Here is a 22,394-nt window from a genome sequence, read left to right on the forward strand (position 1 = left end):
GTAAGTCACAAGCTACACACACATCGTCATACACGTCTTCGGTAGCTAAAAGTTGACGAATCTTTTTTTCCCGTTGAGGTCGAGAAGTATCCAGATGAAAACGCAAGGCTTTGAGTAAAAGGAGTCTTTCGTGACCATTTAAGGCCATTCAGGTGGTAAGTACTGATCGTAAAGAGTCCACAAGGAATCGGCTAGTAAACGAAATCCCAGAAAACAAGTCACTAAGACACACACCACTTGTCGACCCAAATTGAATGGATCCAGTTCTTGTAATAATCGATGGTAATGATCCACGGTTTGAATATGGTCATTGAGTTCCTTCCATGGAATCTGTTCAATTACATGTGACATAAGTCGTGGCATGGCAGCCTGTTTTTATAGTCTCTTTGTTCGGAAAAAATACACGTACCTTCTAGCCAGAGATCTTCGTTCTCGGTCATGTCCAACATTTCACTCCTAGCCAGTCTGGTTTCTTCTTCAACGACATGGTAAGTTACTTCAATGTCTCGGTCCCACTAAGGGTAAGTAATGACAATTCGGTGACCATCGAGCATGTTCTAGGTAGGCCGAATCTTGTGGTTCCCAGTGGTGAAGTGACACACCGCAACTGAAGCACTTGACTTTATCTCCTTCGCCCAAGTAGAACAATCCGGCTCTGGCTAATTCTTCGGGGGTCGGTTCTCCCAGATACTTAGGCCATTTTCCTTTGAACGACTGAAGACGATTTTCAAAGTCGCAGTATTCCGACAAACGCACAGGAAACGAATATTCGTTTTTCACAGGTTCGTTTCGATGAGGGTTGGGTGACATGGACAGGAGTTTGCTCAGGGCTGGATGACATCCGTAGGGAGGTAGACGTGAAGGTGAACATCCACCTTTAAAACGAAACCCAGTAAAATGTCCAAGAGGACGAGCGGCATCGCTTTCGCATCCCTCAGGTTAGACACGCACAGCATCACTTTCTATGATAGGGGTAGTGAGAACAAAATTCCCATGATGCTTTACAGCATCGCTAAGGTCACAGCGTACAGCATTGTTCCCATCGCAAGGCTCACAATCGCATTCCACTTCAGAAGCCCCACACTTGAATTGTGCCTTTCTAAACTTGTTTTGTGTTTCTCTAAAAGTATTCATCTTGTTCGATTGGTCTTGGTAGTCACAATGAACTATCGATCTTGCCTAGGGTTCCTTTTTATATACAGACCAATACCGACGTGTCCATACGGTAAGGTGAAATGATTGGGAAGTCGCACTCGCTTCTGGTACACGATTTGATAGACTTTTTCCAAGGGTCGACTGACGATGTGGTGAGTGGGTAAACGTACAATCTTGTTGGCTTGATAGGTGGTCACTTTAAAGTGTTCATCCTCTCCAGATTGCAAGGCTTCTTTCAATACCCCAAAGTTGACCACACGACTGGTACGATAATTCAGAGTCAATCCTTTCACTTTACACTTCGTGTGCACTTCTCCTTGTGGGTCCCGGTATTCGTAGCCGTAATTTTTTGGACCGCCACTGACGAAACTTAGAATTTTGTCGTCGGGATGCTCGTCTGTCCAGGCTCCTAAACGGTCTCATTCGATGTCAGGGTGCTGTTGACTCGGGTGATGGATGTAAATGCAACTGTCCGTGTCAAAGAACAGGACACGTTCCCTTAACAGTTCTAAAGCTTCGCACAATTTTAAGCGAGCATGAGCTGTCACGTAAGCCGCAATGATGACATTTCCAAAAGGGTCGTCTTGTACAAAGTCCAGATCTTCTTCGTAATTGACCAAGATCAAATCCTCACGAACGACGTACACGTGTTTCATGAATTTGGTTTTATCGTGAATCATCTGAAAGTAGCGGGAAGCTTCTGTCAAATATTCCGTCTTGGGTAAACACGGACGTTGTGCCATTTTACCCCACAAGCAATTTAACATCACTTTGGCAAACGATCGCCTGCCTTCGTTTTTCTCGATGTGATCTAAAGTAATGCCTTCTTGTGCCCAGTATTTCTCATTGAATGTCTTTTGGTCTTCGGGAGTGTGACACCAGGAAGGATAACCACTGGCTTCTTGTTTTAGTTTCAAAAAGGCATCCACGTAGTCGGCGAAAATGCCTTTCTGAGTGGGGTCACCCTTGTGATATTGTTGTGTCTTTCGAAAGTGGCAAAGTTCGTACACTTCTAACAGTTGGTATCCCATGTCCAGAGCTTTGAACAATTCTACGCTGACCCAGGTTCCCGTCAAAGCCCGTTCTTCCTGGGTGTGCTGACAAGGTTGGTCTTGGTTGCAAGTTTCGGCACAAGTACGGCACAAAGAAAACATCAGTTTGCCTTGGCAATGGTGAGGTAAGACGGGATGGTACAAGTCCTTGGGAGGCAAAACTTTGCATTTGATCAAGCCTTCGTATTGTCGAATGTTTTTCAGGTCGATGTGTTCCGTGAACAATTGGTGTGCCCTGCAGGAAAGAGACAATATTTGCACACGTAGGGATACAGCGAACACACGTCCAAGTATTTGATTTCTTCTCCTTTCTCTTCGTCGGCTTGGTACAGCAAACAGGTGGCATTGGTCCTTCCTCCGTACAAACTATCCCTCGGGTTCAGCGGGTCCATGAACTGGTAACTTTCCACGAGGCGTTTAAACTCGGGATCGGTTTTCAAACGGTGATCGTATTCGCGTTCTCACATTTCCACCACTTGGTATCCTTCCTGTTCTAACTTTAGGCGTCGCTGACAAGTGGCCTGGTACAAGTCTTCCATGGTTCGTTGTAAAAACTGATTTTTAGTGCCACGGTCAGGGTAACAGACGGGACATCCGTGAAATAAGCAACCGTTAAACTCGTACACGATCTTGGGGTTTTCTAAGTCCCAGCCATCGACCGAATGCGTTCCGATGGTCTTTTCGCCTCCTCCGTTGCGGGCATGCTGAATCCATTTGTCTTCCTTGTCGCACAAGTAATGTAACCAGCGTAGGGCTTTGACCGAGTATTGACGTTTGACATAGTTGGTCGTTTGAGGACTGATGACAGCCACGGTGTTTTCAGGCATGAATCGTTGCCGGTACACTAAGGAACACGCTTTGGCAATGGTGCAAGCTTCTTTCAAAGGATCGACCCCTCCGTGTTCCATGAACAGTTCTCGAAATTTTCCACAGCAACGTCGTAAAATGTCCACGTCGGAACGACAATACTTTAACATTTCTTCCTGAAAGTCGAAAGGGTCCGAGGCGTGAGCCTGGTACCAAGCGTAGAAAGCTTCTCGTTGTTCGGTACGCATGTTGTCGGGGTCGTAATAGTGACCCTCAGGCAAATGGGGTAGAACGGCGTGTTGATTGGTTTCCGTATTGAAAAAGTGTGGAAAGTACCCTTTAGCCATTTCTGTCATTCCAAACGTTTTAGGCATTCGGCTCAAAGGCATGGCCAAGTAACTCATCGAACCTTTAAACTGCACTTGTCCCACTTACATGAAAATGATTTTGGCTCCGTTCAAAGTGACTTTAGGACGCTCGGTGCCTTGTTCCGTATAGTATCTCAAAAGAAACTGTCCATCGTATCCGGAGAAATTGTGAGCCATCACCGTGGCATGACGATGACAATCTCCGTAACGTTCGATGTCCTCTTGGCTCCACGTCTTGTCGATGGGGTCTAAGACCCATTGGGCAAAATCGGCTAGCGTGTTCGGTCCCAGAAAGATTTTTTCACGTACTCCAGGAATCTTGCTGCAGTGAGGGCAATGACTGAAGATAGGTTCCTGAATGCACTTCTCGCACGCTCGATGAGCCACGCAGAAATTAGGAACGTGAATGCCAGTCTCTTGCATGCATTCGAAATCGAAAAAGATGAAATTGCCTTTCTTCTTGTGACCGTCCTCTTTCTCTGGTGGGGGTTGGTATTTTTGCACGTAGCATTGGTGTTCCAAGTCCACGATGTGGTGACAAATGTGACATTTTTTCTTTCCTGAACATACGTGTGCCTTGGCATTATTGGTACGTATGCCTTGTCCACACGTGGGGCACAATCTCAGCAGTTGACAAGCACATTTCTGCTGTGAACCTTGCGTCTTCAGATGTTGTTGGTAACAGGTAGGGCTGACAAACGTGCGCAGACAAGTTGAACAATGCACTGGTCCTTCGCTCAGACAGGGTGGAGAGGCCAAACATCCTGAGCATTTCGATCCACAATGCTTGTGTTGCTCTCGATTGTTATAGCCATAGTCACATTTCTCACAGTAATATCTGTATCCCAGGAATCCGGTGATACTGGTAATGGTATCGAAATGGTCATCGTGATGATAGACGTGAATGTATTTTCCATCCTTAAAGTCTTTCCCTCGAAACAACAGAGGCCCGCGCATTTCTTGAGGGTGCACTTTCAAGGCGTGGCGTGGAGCTAGGACATCTTGCAATGTTTGCATTTCAGGAATGCCGCAAGTGTGTCTTTGGGCAAGTCGGCTTGTTGCAACAGGAGTTCTGCTTCGTTTCGTTGTTTGGCTTAGTCCGATTGTTGAATAGTTTTCCAGGCTCTTTTCCATTCTGCGGTGTCATTCTTGTTAGCATAGGTTCGTCCCACCACGACAGCCCTGGCTAAACACATCTGGTCTTGAGGGTTGTGAATTCGGACGAGACTTGTTTTGGTGCTGCGAAGCTCGTCCACCAATAACATCTTTTTGCGTCCAGTCCCTTGAGGAGGAGAGACGTGGGTCATGTCCAGTGTGGCTTTTCCATCGGTGATGTCAAACTGGTCATTGGATTGTTGTACGTGTTGAATCATGTCCATGACTTTGGAAGCGGTCAATTCTGCAGGGCTGCTAAACTCGATAAACTCGATCCAAACAGGGGATTTCTAGCCGTCGTGTTGTATGGAAAGTCTCAAGCGATCGTCTTCTTTGGGTTGACATTGTCGCTTGAGTGTGGTGAGTAAAGAATCCCACACCCCGGTGATGAACCCTTCTGCTTTCTCCAACGGTACTTCGGACTTGAAATCTTTAAACTTCACCGTGTATTTGTAAGCCGTGGTTCTAAATTTTCTAGAGGAGCGCTTTTCGGTCTCTCGAATGGAATAGTATTTTTCAGGGTTAACTAAGGGTGGTGAACTTTGTTTAGAGGGTTTGGATTCTGGTTCACTCATGTCCTCTTCAAAATCACTGGCATGAATTTGTGCCAAGACTTCAGCCCTGGTACGAGGCGATAGATCACGTTTCTGCCTCTTACATTCTTCTTCTTTCTTCTCAAATGAATTGGATCGTTTCATCTTGAGTGAAAAACGTCAAATGACTCAAGTTTAAACACCATGGACTAATTTATAGTCATGGCAGACCAGCGTATATAAAAGGGTGTGTGTCTTGTCCTTTCACTATTCATTTCACTCTCAAACCGAGCACAACGATGGAAGAGACTACCCAGATGGAACGTTTCATCAGAGCTTTGCGAGGGGTCATTAGAAAATTCTCTTCAGACCAGCCGACGGACTACTCTCCTTCCTTTCGAGATAAAAGTGAAGATACTTGCTATATCTGTCAGAAGAAAGGGCATTGGTCTTCAGAGTGTCCAGACCGTCAAAATAGAAAAAAAGGGGTTAGAAAAGACAAAAGTCAAGATACCTGTTATTATTGTCAAGAAAAAGGACATTGGTCTCCAGATTGCCCAAAAAAGAAACAAGATAAGTCAGAAGAAAAGACGGATTCTTCAGAAGAAGAGAGGGATTCTTCAGAGGAAGAAAGCAGCCAGGTAAAAAAAAAAAAACAGGAGAAGAAAAGAAGAAGGGAAGAAAGTGAGGAGGAAAAGACTGTGACGGTGAAGAAATTCAAAAAACAGAGAGACTAAACAATGAGACAGAAGAAGTGAATGAACTTTTTAAAGTGCTCTGTTGTGAATTGTGAATTGGATTGTAACTATTGATAAAAGAATAAATTAGGTATAAAAAGGTAAGTGTCTTTGTGTTTTGATTTTAAAATAAGAACGTACACTCACGCACTCATATACACGTACTATAAGGGTAAAATGGTGTTTTGTTTTTTTTTTTTTTGTTTTTTTTTTTTGTTTTTTTTTTTGTTTTTTTTTTTAGTTATTGGCAATTGAAAGTCTATCTCTTTTCGAGAGAAGTGGGTGGCCCTGAAAAGGGCCTTTGGTTTTTGGTGTAGGGGTGAGTTTAAGCAATCAACTTTAACTGCCTTAAGCCTTTGCCACGGCCGAGGCCTACTGATGATGATGATGATTGGGTTTAAATCACTAAGGGTGGTACGGTAGGCTTAGTCACAGGGTTGGCGTGTGTAGCTCGGGAAGGTCGTATTCTCTTCGGTCGTGATAAAGAAGTCTGATACATTTGTTTCAGACTTCTTAACTCCGCTAAAATGTCTAACAGTACCGTGACCGTTTGATTTTCACCCTCTTGTTTCTTTGCTGCTGCTTCTTGTTATTGTTGTTTTTTTTTCTTACCTCTTCTTGCTGTTGTTGCTGTAAAGGAAAGCTTGTTCCGCTTACTTTTGTCGTTGTATAAATTTCTCCAATTCTTCTTTCTGTCTCTGTCTAAAATTCTCCACGTGTGGTAATGAAGGTGACGAAGGTTCCGGAACAAATTCTTGCGAGGTAAGAAAATCCACAAAATCTCAATTCACCTCTTCTGAAAGTAAGTCCGGGTTCCCTCGGGTGGTCTCCACTGCTGGTGCACCCCAATGGACCGTTTTCTGAGTTTCCGTCATGTTGAATAACTGTCGCATGGATTGCAAGCGCACAGGCACTATCGAATCTATATAGACCACGTGACGTCACAGACTGTTCTCTTCGGATTGGGTGCGAGCTGACTGAATTTTGTAACGCGTGTTTGGATTGGTCAATGAACTCAATCCGTTTCAATCCTTCCTCTACCTATAAATAAGCGCAGTTCACTGCATTGATTTACCTGTTCTCGTCGCCTCAGCATGTGGACTGACGTTGAATCTTCCACCCTTGGGTCAACAATGATGTTCAGGACGGACATACCGATGTATGTCCGATCCGAATGGACAGTTGTCCATAGGACCACCAGCAACCTATGGATACGTAGGATTTACGTGGAGAGGCAAGGATGCCTCAAAGAGTTCTGATTTACGGTCCTACAGTGAGACGAAGCCTAAGGACAAGAAGAAGTCACAGATGCCCTTCATGTTAAGGGCATATATAAACCCAAAGGCCCTTTTCAGGGCCACCCACATTTCTCGAAAAGAGATCGACTTTCAATTGCCTACCCCTTTTTTTAATATTTTTTTAAATTTAAAAAAATAGAGACCCCCCCCCGGTTTCAATTTTTTGCCTGTTCCCTTTCCATAGACCCATCAGGTCGGGACCCTATTAAAATAGGGTCCCGACCCCATTGTCCCTATACAGTCCCACGATTTGTCTCCATTTTAAATTTCCCTTGTCCCTAGAATGGATATTTTTTTCTTCCATGTTAAATTCCCCTTGACGCTAGAGTGGCCCATGAGTTTTCCCCATGTTCAATTTCCCTTGACGCTAGAGTGGCCCAAGGGGTTCTGTAATGCTAATTCCCCTTGACGCTAGGGTGGCCCACTTCACTACTCTTGACTTAAGATGGGCATATAAAACGCATAACATGAAATTTGTCTGCACAAATTCTACACAAACTGTTTCAAGTGTACAAACATGATTTGTTCATATATCAGCCGATGTGAAGTTAGGACAAAAGGTACGGTCCGAGCTTTTTGAACTTAGCAAACAGAACTTATGGCAACATTGAATAAACTTGTACCGGTCTAGATAGCAATTGTGCAAATAATTTCACGAAGTAGGGATGTTTAGAAATATGCTGCACAATTCAAAGATAATGAAAACAAGAAGGAAAGGAACATACATTGCTTTTAAAAAAATTAGCAGCCTGATGGCCAAATTTAGTGTAACGAGATGTTTGACCAATGGATAATAAGGAAATCTCAGCCACAGCTTTTTTCTTACGATTTGAATGCAGAAACTAATATTATATTTTTAATTTTTGCTACAATAATTGTTCTTGTATTTATGATTATATTTCACAAATTCACCAATGTAAACCACCTTAAAACAACAACAACTACCCCACTCCCCAAAAAACCAACAACAACAACAAAAATTCATAATTACATTAGACATTAAATAGTCCGGGCAGTGACATTAGTCCGTAACGAAGACTCTTCGTGTTCGATTAAAACTTAGGTGTAATGTTTTCGCAAAATAAATAAATAAATATATAAAAAGCAAAATAGCTCCACAATATTAATACAAATTTAAAGCATAAATGTAAAATTCACAAGCACATGTTTGTTTCAGCACTTTTGTCGACAAATAATATTTCACATGAAAATTATTAACTGCGGTATCACTCACGCAGAAAGTATGGCGGTGCAGAGAAAGAAAGACGGTGGGCCAAACGTCAAGTTTTTTGAAGCTGTAGAGACAATAGCGCAGTTTGATTCAGTTAGAACATGGTTACATAAAAATTGCAAGAAGGTAAATTCCCTACATATATGTTGCTATTTTGATTTTTGTCCTTTTCCGAATTGTGCCGGTTAACGGAGTATCTTTCATTTCGACATTGTCTGCCGCTGGTTTTCTTTGTCATTAGTGTACCAGTATCTCCTAGTTTTTCTTTCCCAGTTCAGACAGTTTAAAGTGTAGATATATATTTCCTGTTATTAGTTTCCATTTTTTAAAATTTAAGGTATCTTTCAAATAGCTTGTTTGTGGAATGACGACCAGGTTAAGCCTGTAATGTTGGAAAGAACTATGGCAGAGTAATGTCCCTTGTGTTTGAAATTATATTCCACCTTTTGAAACAGTTTGATGCATTTTACTCCCGTCCTTTTTATTTAGTTTGTCCTTTCATGTAGTTGTACGTAATTTAGACCACATGGTCGACTGCCTATTTCTTAACTGTATAACTTCTCAGCAATGTTGAGGTGAAGTACTTAATTTCTAATAGGAAAGATTTCTTATCAGTATTAAAAGACAAGTGCTTGACGTGAGCTTGATGTTGAAAAGACATCACAATAAACTGCCACACAGCAAACATTGTAGCAATATGATTGACAATGTTTTAAAGCTACATTAAAAATCCATATCACAAACACATACACCCGACATTGCTGTGAGTAAATAAAATTGATCATTGATCATCTTATAATTAACTTACCCAGAACTGTATATTGTAAATAATTTTAACTTATAGGAGTACCTAGATTACAGTTTTAGAATTGAAAGTTCATAATAATGCATCATCAACTACCACTTAAACAAGAAATTTTCTTTTACTTTCTGAAAGTTTACTATAAAATGGCAGTCAAGATTTCTAAATTAGTTTGAAACAACCCCATAACATGTAAATGATATCATACATACATGTATCTTCATACCATACTGTTCATCCTAACTTCATTTTTGCTGGTACAAGACTGCTGTAAATATTCATTGACAACAGACTGAAGTAATTATATTAATAAACTAGAGCTTGTTTTCCAAACAATTTTACATAGCCATAAACAAATATGGCACCAGGCATGATGTGACTGCATCTATTTTTAGTATGAGGAATTTTTTTAATATACCTTCTCACTTCCTAGTTTCCTTGCAACAATCCATTGATAGCAAATTTATGGTTTTGATTGACTGTGTACTTGTAGTATCTCCATTTGTTAATTAGATGTTGTTTGATTTACTGCTTTTTGTATTTTCACAAAAATGAATGATATCGGAAAAGAAGATTGACCTTAAAGTGTTTCTTGAATTCCATAACATGGCATTGCCATTTACATTTCTGACCTACATAATTATATTTTTAGACTGAATCTTCAATCACATTATGTATATTCTCCCCAATGATTTACAAAAAAATTACATAATAGTACGATGTTTCCTAAAAACAGCCATGTACACCACTATTACCCTTGACAGTTTCATTTATGGTTTCAGACTGATTTTATGAAGAAAATAATTTTAAACACTGGTTAAAATCTTCAAATTTTATTTTACAAATTATAAATGCTTTTCACTGATTACATGTACTTTTTTAAAATACAAACTGCTATTTACATTGCTGTTTAAGCTTTGAAACACAAGTTGGAATGCTTTCATCATAAAATGATAACTTGCTGAAATCTGGTATATTTAGCTTGCTCTTGAAATGGTTATAGATCATTCGGCTATTAAAATATATGCCTGTGAAAATGCAAGAGTTTGTTGGCACAGTTGATATCCACACCAGCTATTTGATGCATGGAATACGTTTCACCATGGACTTTAAAAAACACTGAAACTACCTGGCTAGATTGAGTGAGTGTTTCAAAAATCATAAAGAACTGTCGTTCAAAGTACATCTGAAAAATTACAGGGCAAGATAGTTTATGCTTTCCTAACAGAAAAAAGCAAAGTTTACTTTTTATGTGACTTAGTCGCACACTTTGTCAGATAGCATTAACCTCCGACACATGTTGATCTTCAATAAAATATCCAATTTCTCACTCATCAGAGAAGATCCAGACTTGTTCTTTGGGCAGTTGGGGTAGCTATAATTACATTCATACTCCACGCTGGTAACCATCAACAGAGTCACTTTTGCAAGTGTAGATACATTGGGTATAGTTCATTATAAAGAAGACTCCTCCTCCATATTTCACTTACTCCAAGATGGGAAAATAACCCCTTTATCATAGCACAGAATCCTGGGTATTACTTGGTCATTGCATTTCTGTCTAAAATTGGTGCAGTTATTTGGTTAAAAAAAAACCAGTTACATTCTTTTATAAAAACATTGCACCCTTCATCAAAACAAGACATCTGCAATTTTTAATAAAAACAAAGCACCCTTCATTAAATTAAGTAGGTACTAAATTTGTATAAAGGCAGTGAAATCTAATTGATTGTTGCATTTTTTAAGGTTGTTGAAGATTGGAACAAATTGTGTCCTGCAAGTTTAGTTTTCTGCTGGAAAAAGTAACTATTTGCTTACAATGGCTAACAGCAGTTGGGTTTTCAGTGTGCATCTTTTTTGACCTGAACATTTTCACAATCAAGCTCATTGGCAACATGGAAGATGCACAAGGACATCTGGAAAAGGTGCAGTGTCTCATACAGAGACAACACCTGTCAAGGCTAAAACAGAAGAAGCTTGCATACAATTCAGAATTATCATTATCCACATCTCTGCCCATTATGCTAAAAGGGTCTAATTTTAATTACCTTAAATTTTAATTAAATTCCATTTGAATTTAAGGTATTGAATATGCTTAATTACATGCATTACTCTATTCAGTAATTGTGAGTGTTTTACAAAAGTACAGGTTTTATACTTAATTTGTCCAAAATGTGGTGACTTTTTTTCCATTTCCCTTTGAGTAACATCTTTCCATTGGCAGCCTCATTAAGTTTACCTTTTGTTGTCTCAGACAGCCTAAAATCTGTGCCAGTTTATGTACATGCAGCCACGTGGTGCTGGCATGTTGGTTGATAGTAGATTGTACAGTATAGCGTGAAGGTAATACAAACCTAAGCTGTTGTTATACAAGTGATTTTCAAACTGGTTTTGTAATTTGCCTTCATTTAATTAAATTTTCAGTTTTTTTTTTTCTTCACAGAAATGTAGTTCTTATGCACTGATGAATAGTTACCCCTTACAGACTCATTTCATATGCATGTACAGCTGTATATGCTGAATTTTGTATTTTTCATCCCCACCAATAAAACTTATCTTGACAGCCGCTTCCGTCAACAGTATTATCTCAGATCCGAAGATGTCAAGATAAACGGATAGTACTGTATCAGTACAGAAATTAATACATTATCAAAGGCATAGCTGCTAATCCTCACGATTTTGGCATGAATTTCACGGCTTTCTGCAGCAATTCACGCCACATGCCAAAAAATCATGAATTCCCCAAATCTTATAATTTTCCTGTTAAGTGCTAATCATGATATCGGCAGTTGCCAAAACGGTGTGGTATCGCTAGTTGCGACATTAATAGAACTAGAGCTGATTCATACTGGTAACTTGCAATTTAGCATATTTTAATCTATGTATATATATATATGAGTTCACAGTTTTCCACGCATGCACTGACATTACTAATCGTTCACTGTTCAACGTTTCATCTTCTGGATTAATAACATTTTGTAATTAAGCTATACTGCAGTTAAAATGTTTTCACCTCCAAGGAAAAAGATATGTATACTGCAAAAAGAGAAGTATAGTTAGAGTATACTAAAATTTGGCCTAGCATTCAGCCATCAAAGATCGATGTACATTATGCTTTTCACACAGTAGTATACCAGGAATTTTACAGTTGGGAACGTGCACAAGGGCTGGTATTGTTGCTTACAATTTACCTGCCATACATGTAACATATAGTAATATTATTACAGTAGTCCCTCTCTTATAAGGCCACCCCTATTGCAGCAGGAAAGTGGCCTTATAATGATGGTGGCCTTTCTAGAGTCAGATGCGAATAGTAAATACATATGAAGTCACAAGTACATTTAATTCTAAAACATTTAATATTTTCATTTAAAAATCACATGCATGTTGTGAAATAATGTGAAACAAACTGTTTTGTCATTTTCAAAAGAATGTTATGAATAACCATTTATATAGTTTTAAAACTGTCTTTATAATTATGTTACAGATCACATCATCTGTCACTTTGTCTGTAAAGCAAACCAGTCTCGTCACAATTAAAAATATCCTTGCTATCACATCCCCTGCATATATCGTTTAGTCTTTTGTTCTAATCTTCATTATTAACATTAGCTGATTCTCCACTAAGGACAGAATACTTAACATTGTGTCGCACTTGAAATCTCTGCAACCATCCGTTACTTGCGGTAAAGTTGTCATATCCCAATTCAACTGACAAAATTGTTGCTTTTTCTTGTCATTCAAATCAGGATATAAACATCTCCTGGCTCAAGCAATCTTCCTTTCTCCGTCCATTTCACCTTCCCACTTCTGCAGAACTGTTTCCTTATCTTTCACGATATTGTTTATCTGAGTCTTTCCGACATTAGCTTTCTGCAAGGATCCTCGACCCCCACCCTTGGTCAGTTGAATTACTTTCACTTTCTCTTCTAAACTGAGAATTTGTGTTTTTCTCGATGACATGTTGATCTTTTTCAAGTAAGTTATTCATGTTGCCAACTACAATACTGATCAAACAATTTTTTATGTGTCAAAACAAATTGCCGTGTTTTTAAAGGAAGTGATCTTGTCACGTGATTTGTTAGTCGCAGTCTGGTACCCTATTATTCTTACATATTTCTTTACACTAAGTGAGAGAAGCCAAAACGGCTTCGATATGTACCATTACCATCACGCAGATATGACCTCGCGGCCGTTAGGATTTGTAATCTTGACAATTATTGTCAGTAGTAATAGCCACTAATTATCAAAGTGAACAAACTCAACATCTTACTAAGGGAAGCCATAAAGGCTATCAAACCATTTTCCTGCTAACTTGGGTATTGTACATTGATACTGCCACTTCTCAGTTGTTACTACTGTTCAATAATTGTAATCTTAACAATTATCAGAGTGACTAAACTGGACATCTTATGATAACACAGCAGTAAGGCTGATTGGATTACATGTACTTACCCTTTTGTATGGATTACAATTTGAGTCTTTCTCGGCTTTATGGAAAAAATGTGGCTTCTCGTGAGGCGTAAATACTATAATATTAACCTTAGTGGTACATGTACTTTAGTCAACACTTCTTTCATTAACAGAAACCTGACATCGGGAAACAGAAATCGGATTACTTAACACGCGTTATGAGTAAAATACTGGTTCTGAATACATATTAAAATAAAATGCGGCTGCTTGTGAGGGGTAAATTTTATATTATTGCACTAATATGCTGGTCGCGTTAGCCGGGTGGCCTTTCGTAATGGGTACTTTTGAACACAAACTCGTCAGTGCCAACGGATTCTGGCCGTAAGGAGCAGGTGGCCGCTGCTCAAGGGTGCCGTTCAAGAGGGGGACTACTGTATATAGTACATATATGACAGATAAATTTTAAGCAACGATATATGTGGGCATGTGGCAGAATTATGTGAAAAAGCACACTGCTAAAGCACACCCAGCAGATTTCAGGTTTGGAGTACTTTAAGCCACCTACTCAAGTCCTGCATGCTACCAGTGCTGAAGCATTATTTGTGAGCTTTCTTGTTAAACATAACCTGTCTTTCTCAGTTGGAGATCAGCAACAGTGACAGTGAAAGATTATTTCCTATTGTGAGGAAAAATAAGACAAACTTTAGTGCCTCCTTAGGTGCTGAAAATTTGCAACAATTTTAGTCACCAATATTAACCAGCAGGCAAAAAACCTGAACTGTTTTAAAAGGAAATCTACCATAGCCTGATTGAGGAAGTTCAAGACTGCCAAAACATCACATTATGAAAAATAGCATGAAGTTTGTGTATATCAGTAAATTTGGCTGCAAATAAAGTAGTACATGTAAATAACATGTTTCAGTTTTATTTGGGGATTTCATATAATGCAGTATTGACCATTGAAGTGGATGGAGTTAATGTCATGAATTCACTAATTTTTATCCCACTTTCACTAATTGCGAGTCTGGAGGGTGTGCAGGTCTGCAGTGTACCAATATAGTTTGGTATGCATGCTGACTGTTCTGACATTCAGAACCCTTATTTACTTGATACGTGGAGATTGCTTATAGGCACATAAAGATCAGTTAGTCCAAAAGCTTATTGTATTAGATTTTACCTGCTATTTTGAACCATTGCCAACAGTTTGTGCATCCACCAGTATAGCCAACTACAAGAAAGAATTATGATGTAAAGCTGCAAGAAAAATGAATATGTTTTTATATTTTAGTACACCCATGCTGACCCACCCACCAATAAAAGTTTGTCCAGCCTGGTTATACAGCTGCTTCAGTTCCAGGAAGATGCCTTTGGAAAATCAGTCAGCAATCCAGCCCTTACTAAACTACCAGTAAGTAGTGTGGTCTCACATGTCAGTTTATTTAATTCTGTGACAGTAATTTGTAGGCCTGAATAACCTGAACAGCTAAAAATGATTCTTTGTAACTTCCATTTAATGTGCCAACATTTTGTTGAGAAGAAAAGAAATAAAATTGAATTTAGAAGTGACTACCCTTGCATCATCATTGCTGCACATGTGGGTCAATATATTAGTTGAGTTGCCCCTTGGCAGGGTTTAAATTTTTGTTTTTAGTTCTCCACCATCTTAGCAAACTTTGTGAATGACTTGCACATGGGTTAAGGAAGGATTCTGTCAAATTTGGGATTAAAAAAAACTCAAAGGTCATTGAATGAAAGATCTGTCTTTTTTATGCAATAACTCTTAGTTTAGTTTTCCACATCCTACAAAACTTTGTTGATCACTTGCACTTTGTGTAAGGAAGAACCTCATCTTTTTGGGGGGTCAAGGTCAAGGTCAGCATGGCTGAAGATGAAAAGTTGTTTCTGCATGAATATTTTAGATGTTTACATGGATTACTTTTAAACACGGGACAGGCATAGAATTTTCCATTCATTGCATTATTGTGTTGTTTTTGTTTTAATTACATATATTGTATGTTTGTTGGATTGTAGTTGTGCCGGTTCTGAAAGCATATACCTGATTGTCAACTCTTCATGGGTGGACTGTTGTTTCAAACCATATTGTTAAGTCTTTGTTTTTTATTGGATGTTTCATAACTGCAAAATTGACAGAATTGTTTCCCTCAAAAAACAAAGTGAATTTACAGTTAGTTTTGTCTTGCCTATGCAGCAGGTACAGCAATGACTTGCTCATTTATCATGGCATTGTACCTATTGTTTTTTTATATAGCATATTGATATCATTTATCGTGGCATTGTTCCTATTGGTTTTTTATATAGTCATATTGATATCATTTATCATGGCATTGTTCCTGTTGGGTTTTTTTTCTTCTTCGTATTATTGCTCTGAGTTTTCATGCCTTTTGAATGTCTGGTTATTTTTTTCTTGCTAAGTTTTCTTTAAATTACCAAAAGATCAAAATATTTTATCATATTACTGATATTTTATTTTGTATATTTTCTATCTCAATATTTATGTTAGCAATAGAATTTCTCAAGTAGTTGCCAGATGCTGCCCTGCTCAATACTCCTGTTCAGTTATTAGTGTATGGAATTCTCTATAATGGATCTGGTTTCTGTTTGACTTTAATCATTACCAATAATAAATATTTTCTTCAAAACATTTTCTTTCAGATTTATGAACATGTATTTTATTGCAAATTTTTTAATGTTCTTTAAGAAATTAGTCCCTTACAGCATTTATACAACCTCAAAATTTATTACACTGGCAGACATCAGCAAGTTTAAGGTAGAGATCTGCAGACATCTTCACAGGTTTCAAATTTTCAGTCACCAGATTTGTTGCTTTTATGAATTGAATCACCATAGGGGAAGTTTGATAACCTTTGGCAATTTTAGAAATCACTAACATAATCATATCCATTTTTTAATAAACAAAATTATTAAGTGCATGTCTGTAAGATTATCCATGTAAAGATATAAGCAATTGAATTAGACAAGAAATTGTATTGAAAGCATGTGATCATGTTAACAGATGGACAGAAATAGTTTTATTTTTTTTTTATCCAGATGAAATGTTTCTTAGACTTCAAGGCAGGTGGTGCACTTTGCCACATTTTCTCAGCAGTTTTCAAGTTCAAGACTGACCAGGGATGGTAAGTAGGGTACATCCTAATATAGCCTGACCTCATGAAAAGTCCAAACTAGCTCCTTAACACTGAATGAAAGTTCAGCTATGAAGTTTGGTTTCTGAACAAATATCATATACCAGTAAGTGGTGTTATTATATTGTTCTTGGTGTTGTGGGAGTTATTTTTGGTAATATTTTAACTTTGATCTTAAAAAAATCTAAATAAATCTTTATTTAATAGTCTTTAAATGTGCTTTTTAATTAATTGTGCATGTAAAAAAAATAAGACAGTTTGCATAATTTTCTACTCAAAGAATTTTGACCAGATCAGTTATCAAGTTTTCATTCTGAAGTTCTGGTGGAAAAGTATTTCATTGATATTTCGTCAAACTTTCATGTGTTTTTCAAGTAAAACATTTGGCTTATGTGTTTTTCAAGTAAAACATTTGGCTTATTGTGTGACCCACTATGACACGGTAGTTGGGAGCCATAGAACGCAACTGTGTTATAGACCGAATCGTGTTCTAAGCAACCAGGTCATTTAGCTGAAGAAGTTTATGCATGTACCCAAAAAAAAAATGGCATGGGGGTAATAAATGCGGGCAGTAAAATACATGCTTCATTGGCACAGTTACCATCTTAAATTGATGCATATTAAATGAAAAGTACACCTGTAGTGAGAATGGAGAAGGCATATATAATATTTTACTTTAGTTAGAGAACCTTGGATTGGTACATATATGTGTATACTGTTTAAATATACGTGTTTAATGTATATCATGAATAGAGTATCAACGCTGTGTAGGGGTCCCGAGTGGCCGAGTGGTCTGAAGCGCTCTCCGTTACGGATCACTACCATCTAACCTCTGTCTGCGTGTGTTCAAGTCTCAAATTCGGCTCATGTGGGCATGTGAGAAAGCTTGCGAGTAGCTTCTCGTGGGTTTGTGGTTCTTTCCGGGGTTTTCCCGGGTTCTTTCTCCACCATTAATACTGGCCACCATGTATAGCCTATCATGTGCTGAAAAATGGAGTTAAACCCTACAACATCAACACGGTGTAATCACCCGTGAATCTCATCACATACATTGAATCCACAATACCAGTAATTCCATCGAAAATATGCACACAGAGAGATTTAAAATATTCAATAATTTTGTCACTTGTCATATAGGCCTGAATTCAGTGGATAAACATAGCACAATCACGTAACGGATGATCAAGCACATTTACTTTTCAGTATGCCCCAAGTCGGTAAAAGTTAGTTTGCATTTTAAGCCACCGTTGGTAGCAGTCGTAAGCATAAACTTTCATGACACAGTAAATGTGTTCCAGTCATGTTGGAAAATGAAAAAATCAGATTCCATTGCTTTAATTGAAGATTGTAGTCAGCTTCTTTGATGAAGGGTGTATGCGTTATTGAAGTCATCGCTACTAAATGACAGCTTTTGGAGAACCAAACAAATGCCTATTTCTTATTGTGGTGGCAACATCAAATAATTGTATTGCATGATTGAGACTGATTTTTTTCCATTTGCTTTGAACATTTTCATAGCAATTGGTGCTTCAAAGGTAATCTGTTTTCTTTGAAATTTCATCAAACTATTTTATCTGAGCACATTTTTTAAAAAGGAATTGGCCGTCGTTTGGTTGATTATAGTTACTGTTCCTTCCTGCCTGTTGAATAGACCAACAAGTAAAATGATGTTTTTGTGTGTGTTTTTTATTCATTTGTGGTGCTGCCTTCCACATATGCGTCAGAAATTTAAAAAGGGTCAAGAGACGATAGAGACCCAGGTGTTCTGGTCTGATGACAGGATTACTACAAAAAATGTGAGTGTTCTGAAGGATTTAATTCTGAGTGAAAAGAAGAGGAATTTTACTTACCATCCACATAGAGATGTCAGTCTTTGTAAATATATTAATTACATGTGAGCGACCGAAAATCCGACATGAGATAGATTGCAATGTAATGTCAGCATACACGGATTATAACATAACAATGCACTGTTGAGATGGTTTGTCAATATGGACAAAGAATTTATGTAACAGTAGATAAATTTCAGTGCATTTTATATCAAGTTTGTGGCTTCCTTCAATGGGGCCTCTAAATTTCTCCATTCCAAACCAATGGCTGTATATACAAGTTTAAACAGCCAACAATGTCGCCAATATAAAAATTCATCAAATGGTATATTTTGCCACCAATGAGGAAAATAAAATTGCAGTTTGCGACATTGGCAAAGCCCTACACAATCCTAGAATAAACTTTTTACACTTTATTTTTGGTACTTTTAAGAAGAAAAAAATATTTTTCTTGTACGAGAAAAATACATATACAATTTCAGGAGCCAAGCCACGATATTCATGCACGATTTCTTCACCCAAAATGATGATAAACTTTTTACGTTTTGTTCATACTTTTAAGAAAGTTTTTTTCCTTCATGTGCCATAAAAGTACATGTATATAAAATTTTGGGAGCCATGTTCTATTTGAATTCATGTTATAACAGAGCATGCTATAGCGGAGTCACACTGTATATGCTTACTCATCAGTTTGTATGACATGTACTTAACTGAACAATGATTATCTTGCTAAAAACATAAACTTTATTTGTAAGCAGTTATAAACTGTTGGTAAGGTTATAGTTTTTTGTTGATATTAGAGGAAAATTCACAAAGGGTAACGAGAGTGACTGTTGAGATCAGGCATCTGTTTTGGCAGGGCTGAGCAATTTAGCATTAATATAGTTTGTTAAGCACGTTTTGTGACAGAAAATCTGTGATTTTTTATTTGTATTAATTTTACTAAATATTGACCTTGAAAAAGTTTTAAATAATAAACTGCATGTAAACTGTTGGTCCATTTGTTGGTTACCACATTCTCCTACATCACAATTCACAAATTTTTTAGTTATGTTGCCATTGAGGTAAACCTCTTTAAGAGGGGCATAGTCCTGGGCTGCAGTCTTTAGGGTTTCTGGGAGGTGGTCAAAGATAAGATGAACAAAACTGAATTACATTCCTGACATTTTCAAATATATTTTACCTCACTTTGTATATGGAGTCATAGAAGTAAGGAACATCATATACATGACACATTTTTCATCATGGACCCGGGGTCAGATAAATAATAAAATCTATGCAAGTATTTTAGACATTTTTTTTCAATCTGCATTTACATTATGTTTGTAGTTTTCCATGCTAAGAGTCTTTTGTTAAGAATTTTAAAAAAGAGACATGCATGGAGAGTTCATTATTACTTGATTAGCAGGTTAGGCAAGGTATTCTGCAGGTATTTCCAATTGTTATGTTTGTAACAATATGCACAAATTTTCATTCTCATTACTTTTATCCTGTTTACAAATAATTCAAATTTACTTTACATTTTTCTTTCTGCTGACTTCCAGGCGAAGATTTGACTTCCAATCTCCCTCACGGATGGACCGGAATGTGGAAATGTTTATGCAGATTGAGAAAGCCCTAGTCCAGAATAAATGTCATGTACAGCCTGCAATTTTCTTGCGTCCTGACTTGGATAAGCCTCTTGTGGGTCGTCTACGGGACATCATAAAACGGCACCAGGGCCTCATGATAGATAACCCCGAGGAGGCAACTCATGTCATTCATAACCTTCCCCCTGCCCCAGTACAAGAGGGTAATGTTTTTTGGCTTACAGTCTTGCTGATTAGAATGAACTGTGATTATCACTATTTAACAATTACATCATTTTTGAAAAGTCCTTGAATGTTTTGAAAATTTCATTGAAATTTTCTCCAGTCATCTAGAATTTATCAGTGAATGAAAAATGTTAAAACAGAACATATTATATATTTAACTTGAAAGAGTCAGTTTTAATTAGTTGTTTTTTCCTCCTTGTTTATTCATTTATGTGATGATAAATAAAGTAACATATTGAGAAAGTTCAGTTTCTGTTCAAAAAGTACACTTCTAAAACTTTTGGAATCTCTTGAAAACTCCCAGAAATAAATGCAGCGCCTGTATAAATGATGTGCAAGCATACAAAATGTAACTTTTTATATATTTTCTTAAACCATCAAATTTGTTAAAGTTGATCGTGTTACAGTTTACTGTTTTCATATGCTTGTCTTTCATTTGACTGCAATCAAGTGTCTGGAATTATGAATACTTACCTTATTACAGATGAGTTTGTGAGCTATCAATGCTTATGAATATCATATGGTTCAATTTAAAACAGTTACATGAGGTCTTTCTCCATGTATATTTAAAAAAGAATGTTCCAGGTGTGAGACATTTGGTTAGGGTGTGATGGCATTTTGAATGATTTCTGTTGTATTATTTTATTACCAGTCAAAATTACTAATATTTAATAGAAAAAATTAGAAAACATTAGAACAAGAAAATAATTGTTCTGCTAAAATGCATTACTTGCCAGCCATTATAATGTTTGCATAATCCTTACAAGTATATTGATATAAATTATGTTTTAAGCACACCTGCATATTGGTCAAGCAGTTACATATGGTTGCATTTATATGTGTAACAAATAAATAATGCAATGAAAGATACAGTGTTTGCCATAATTTACTGCATATGTATGAGAAATTTCTGGAAAGGAACTTTTTAACCACTTGGCCATTCGATATTCTAAAGAGTTAAACGTAACATCCTCAGGTACATTTGCAACACTGCATAGTATTTTGTTTATAATTTGTATAAAAGAAAATGCAAGAGAACATGGGGTTTTCAGTTGAAATATTAGTGTTCAAGATTATTACTTATTTGTTTAGAAAGTCTTAAAAGTTAACAAGGGGGTATAATTGTATAGTGTTACTCATGAATGTTCAAAAGATAATGCAAAATGTTGAGAAAGGGATTATTTTGAACTGGAACATGCTGGATTAGGGAAAACAACAATGTGGTTCTGAAATTTTAAGCAGAATATCCAACATATGCAATATAGCTGCCTTGTCTTAGAGGACATCACAGTGCTCTTTGCATAGTTTGTAGAGTTGACTTCAAGATGTGTCACAGTGGAAAGGTTGACATTGAAAATAAATGTTAATCTTGATAACTTCTTGTTGTTATAAAGACAAAAGACACATTGATTATATTTTGTACATTCAGGTTTTGTTCTGACTAATGAGATTTGTGGGTTTGCACCCATAGTTTGTGAATATTATATTGATCAGGAATTACTGTGTTCTTTTGAAGGTGATTGGTATTCATTTATTATATTTAATATTTTTTTTAGGTTTTCATGGATGTTAATGCTTTCCTTCATACTGATGCTTTAGGATTCCCCTACCTCATTTCAGCAGAAGCTTGTATTTGATGTATCTTTTGTATTTCACTGTTTACATGTTTGGACATTCTGGCCATATTCCCCCCCCCTCCCCCCCCAAAAAAAAAAATTGGGTGCCCACGGTAAACAGTCCCATTTATTTGCATGGTTAGTTTCTTTTGCCAACTGATGCAAACATCCACTGTAGTCAGTCTGATTTACTAAGTGTGCTAGTGTATTAGATCAATCCTAAATGGCCATTCGAGAAATAATAGAGCAAGAGAAATTCACTCTCAAGTTAAAATGGTTGTAACTGTTTTTGCATGTAGAATAATGGACTCCTGACTATCATGTCGAATTTGTATTACAAAGTTTGTCTTGACACCTTATCAGTATTCATGAAAAAAACTGTTGTATGAAAGCAATAGCGACACAAGCCCAAATAGCCTA

The 22,394-nt window shown here is 37.5% G+C and overlaps 1 protein-coding gene across 2 annotated transcripts in view; it reads left to right on the top strand.

Annotated features, from left to right (window-relative positions):
* The first annotated feature begins 8,338 nt into the window (after window positions 1–8,338).
* Window positions 8,339–22,394, top strand: part of LOC149791368 (SWI/SNF complex subunit SMARCC2-like) — a 55,401-nt gene continuing 41,345 nt past the window's right edge. For both annotated transcript variants that reach the window (XM_089969923.1, XM_089969924.1), the window contains exons 1-4: window positions 8,339–8,462; window positions 14,840–14,959; window positions 16,621–16,706; window positions 20,089–20,336. In XM_089969923.1, coding sequence (XP_089826049.1) covers window positions 8,349–8,462; window positions 14,840–14,959; window positions 16,621–16,706; window positions 20,089–20,336 — 568 coding nt within the window. In that variant the 5' untranslated portion in view covers window positions 8,339–8,348. The remainder of the gene's footprint in view (window positions 8,463–14,839; window positions 14,960–16,620; window positions 16,707–20,088; window positions 20,337–22,394) is intronic.

The sequence above is a fragment of the Sinohyriopsis cumingii genome, chromosome 9 (assembly GCF_028554795.1).
Source record: "Sinohyriopsis cumingii isolate HCF-2022 chromosome 9, ASM2855479v2, whole genome shotgun sequence".
NCBI classification, from domain to species: domain Eukaryota; kingdom Metazoa; phylum Mollusca; class Bivalvia; order Unionida; family Unionidae; genus Sinohyriopsis; species Sinohyriopsis cumingii.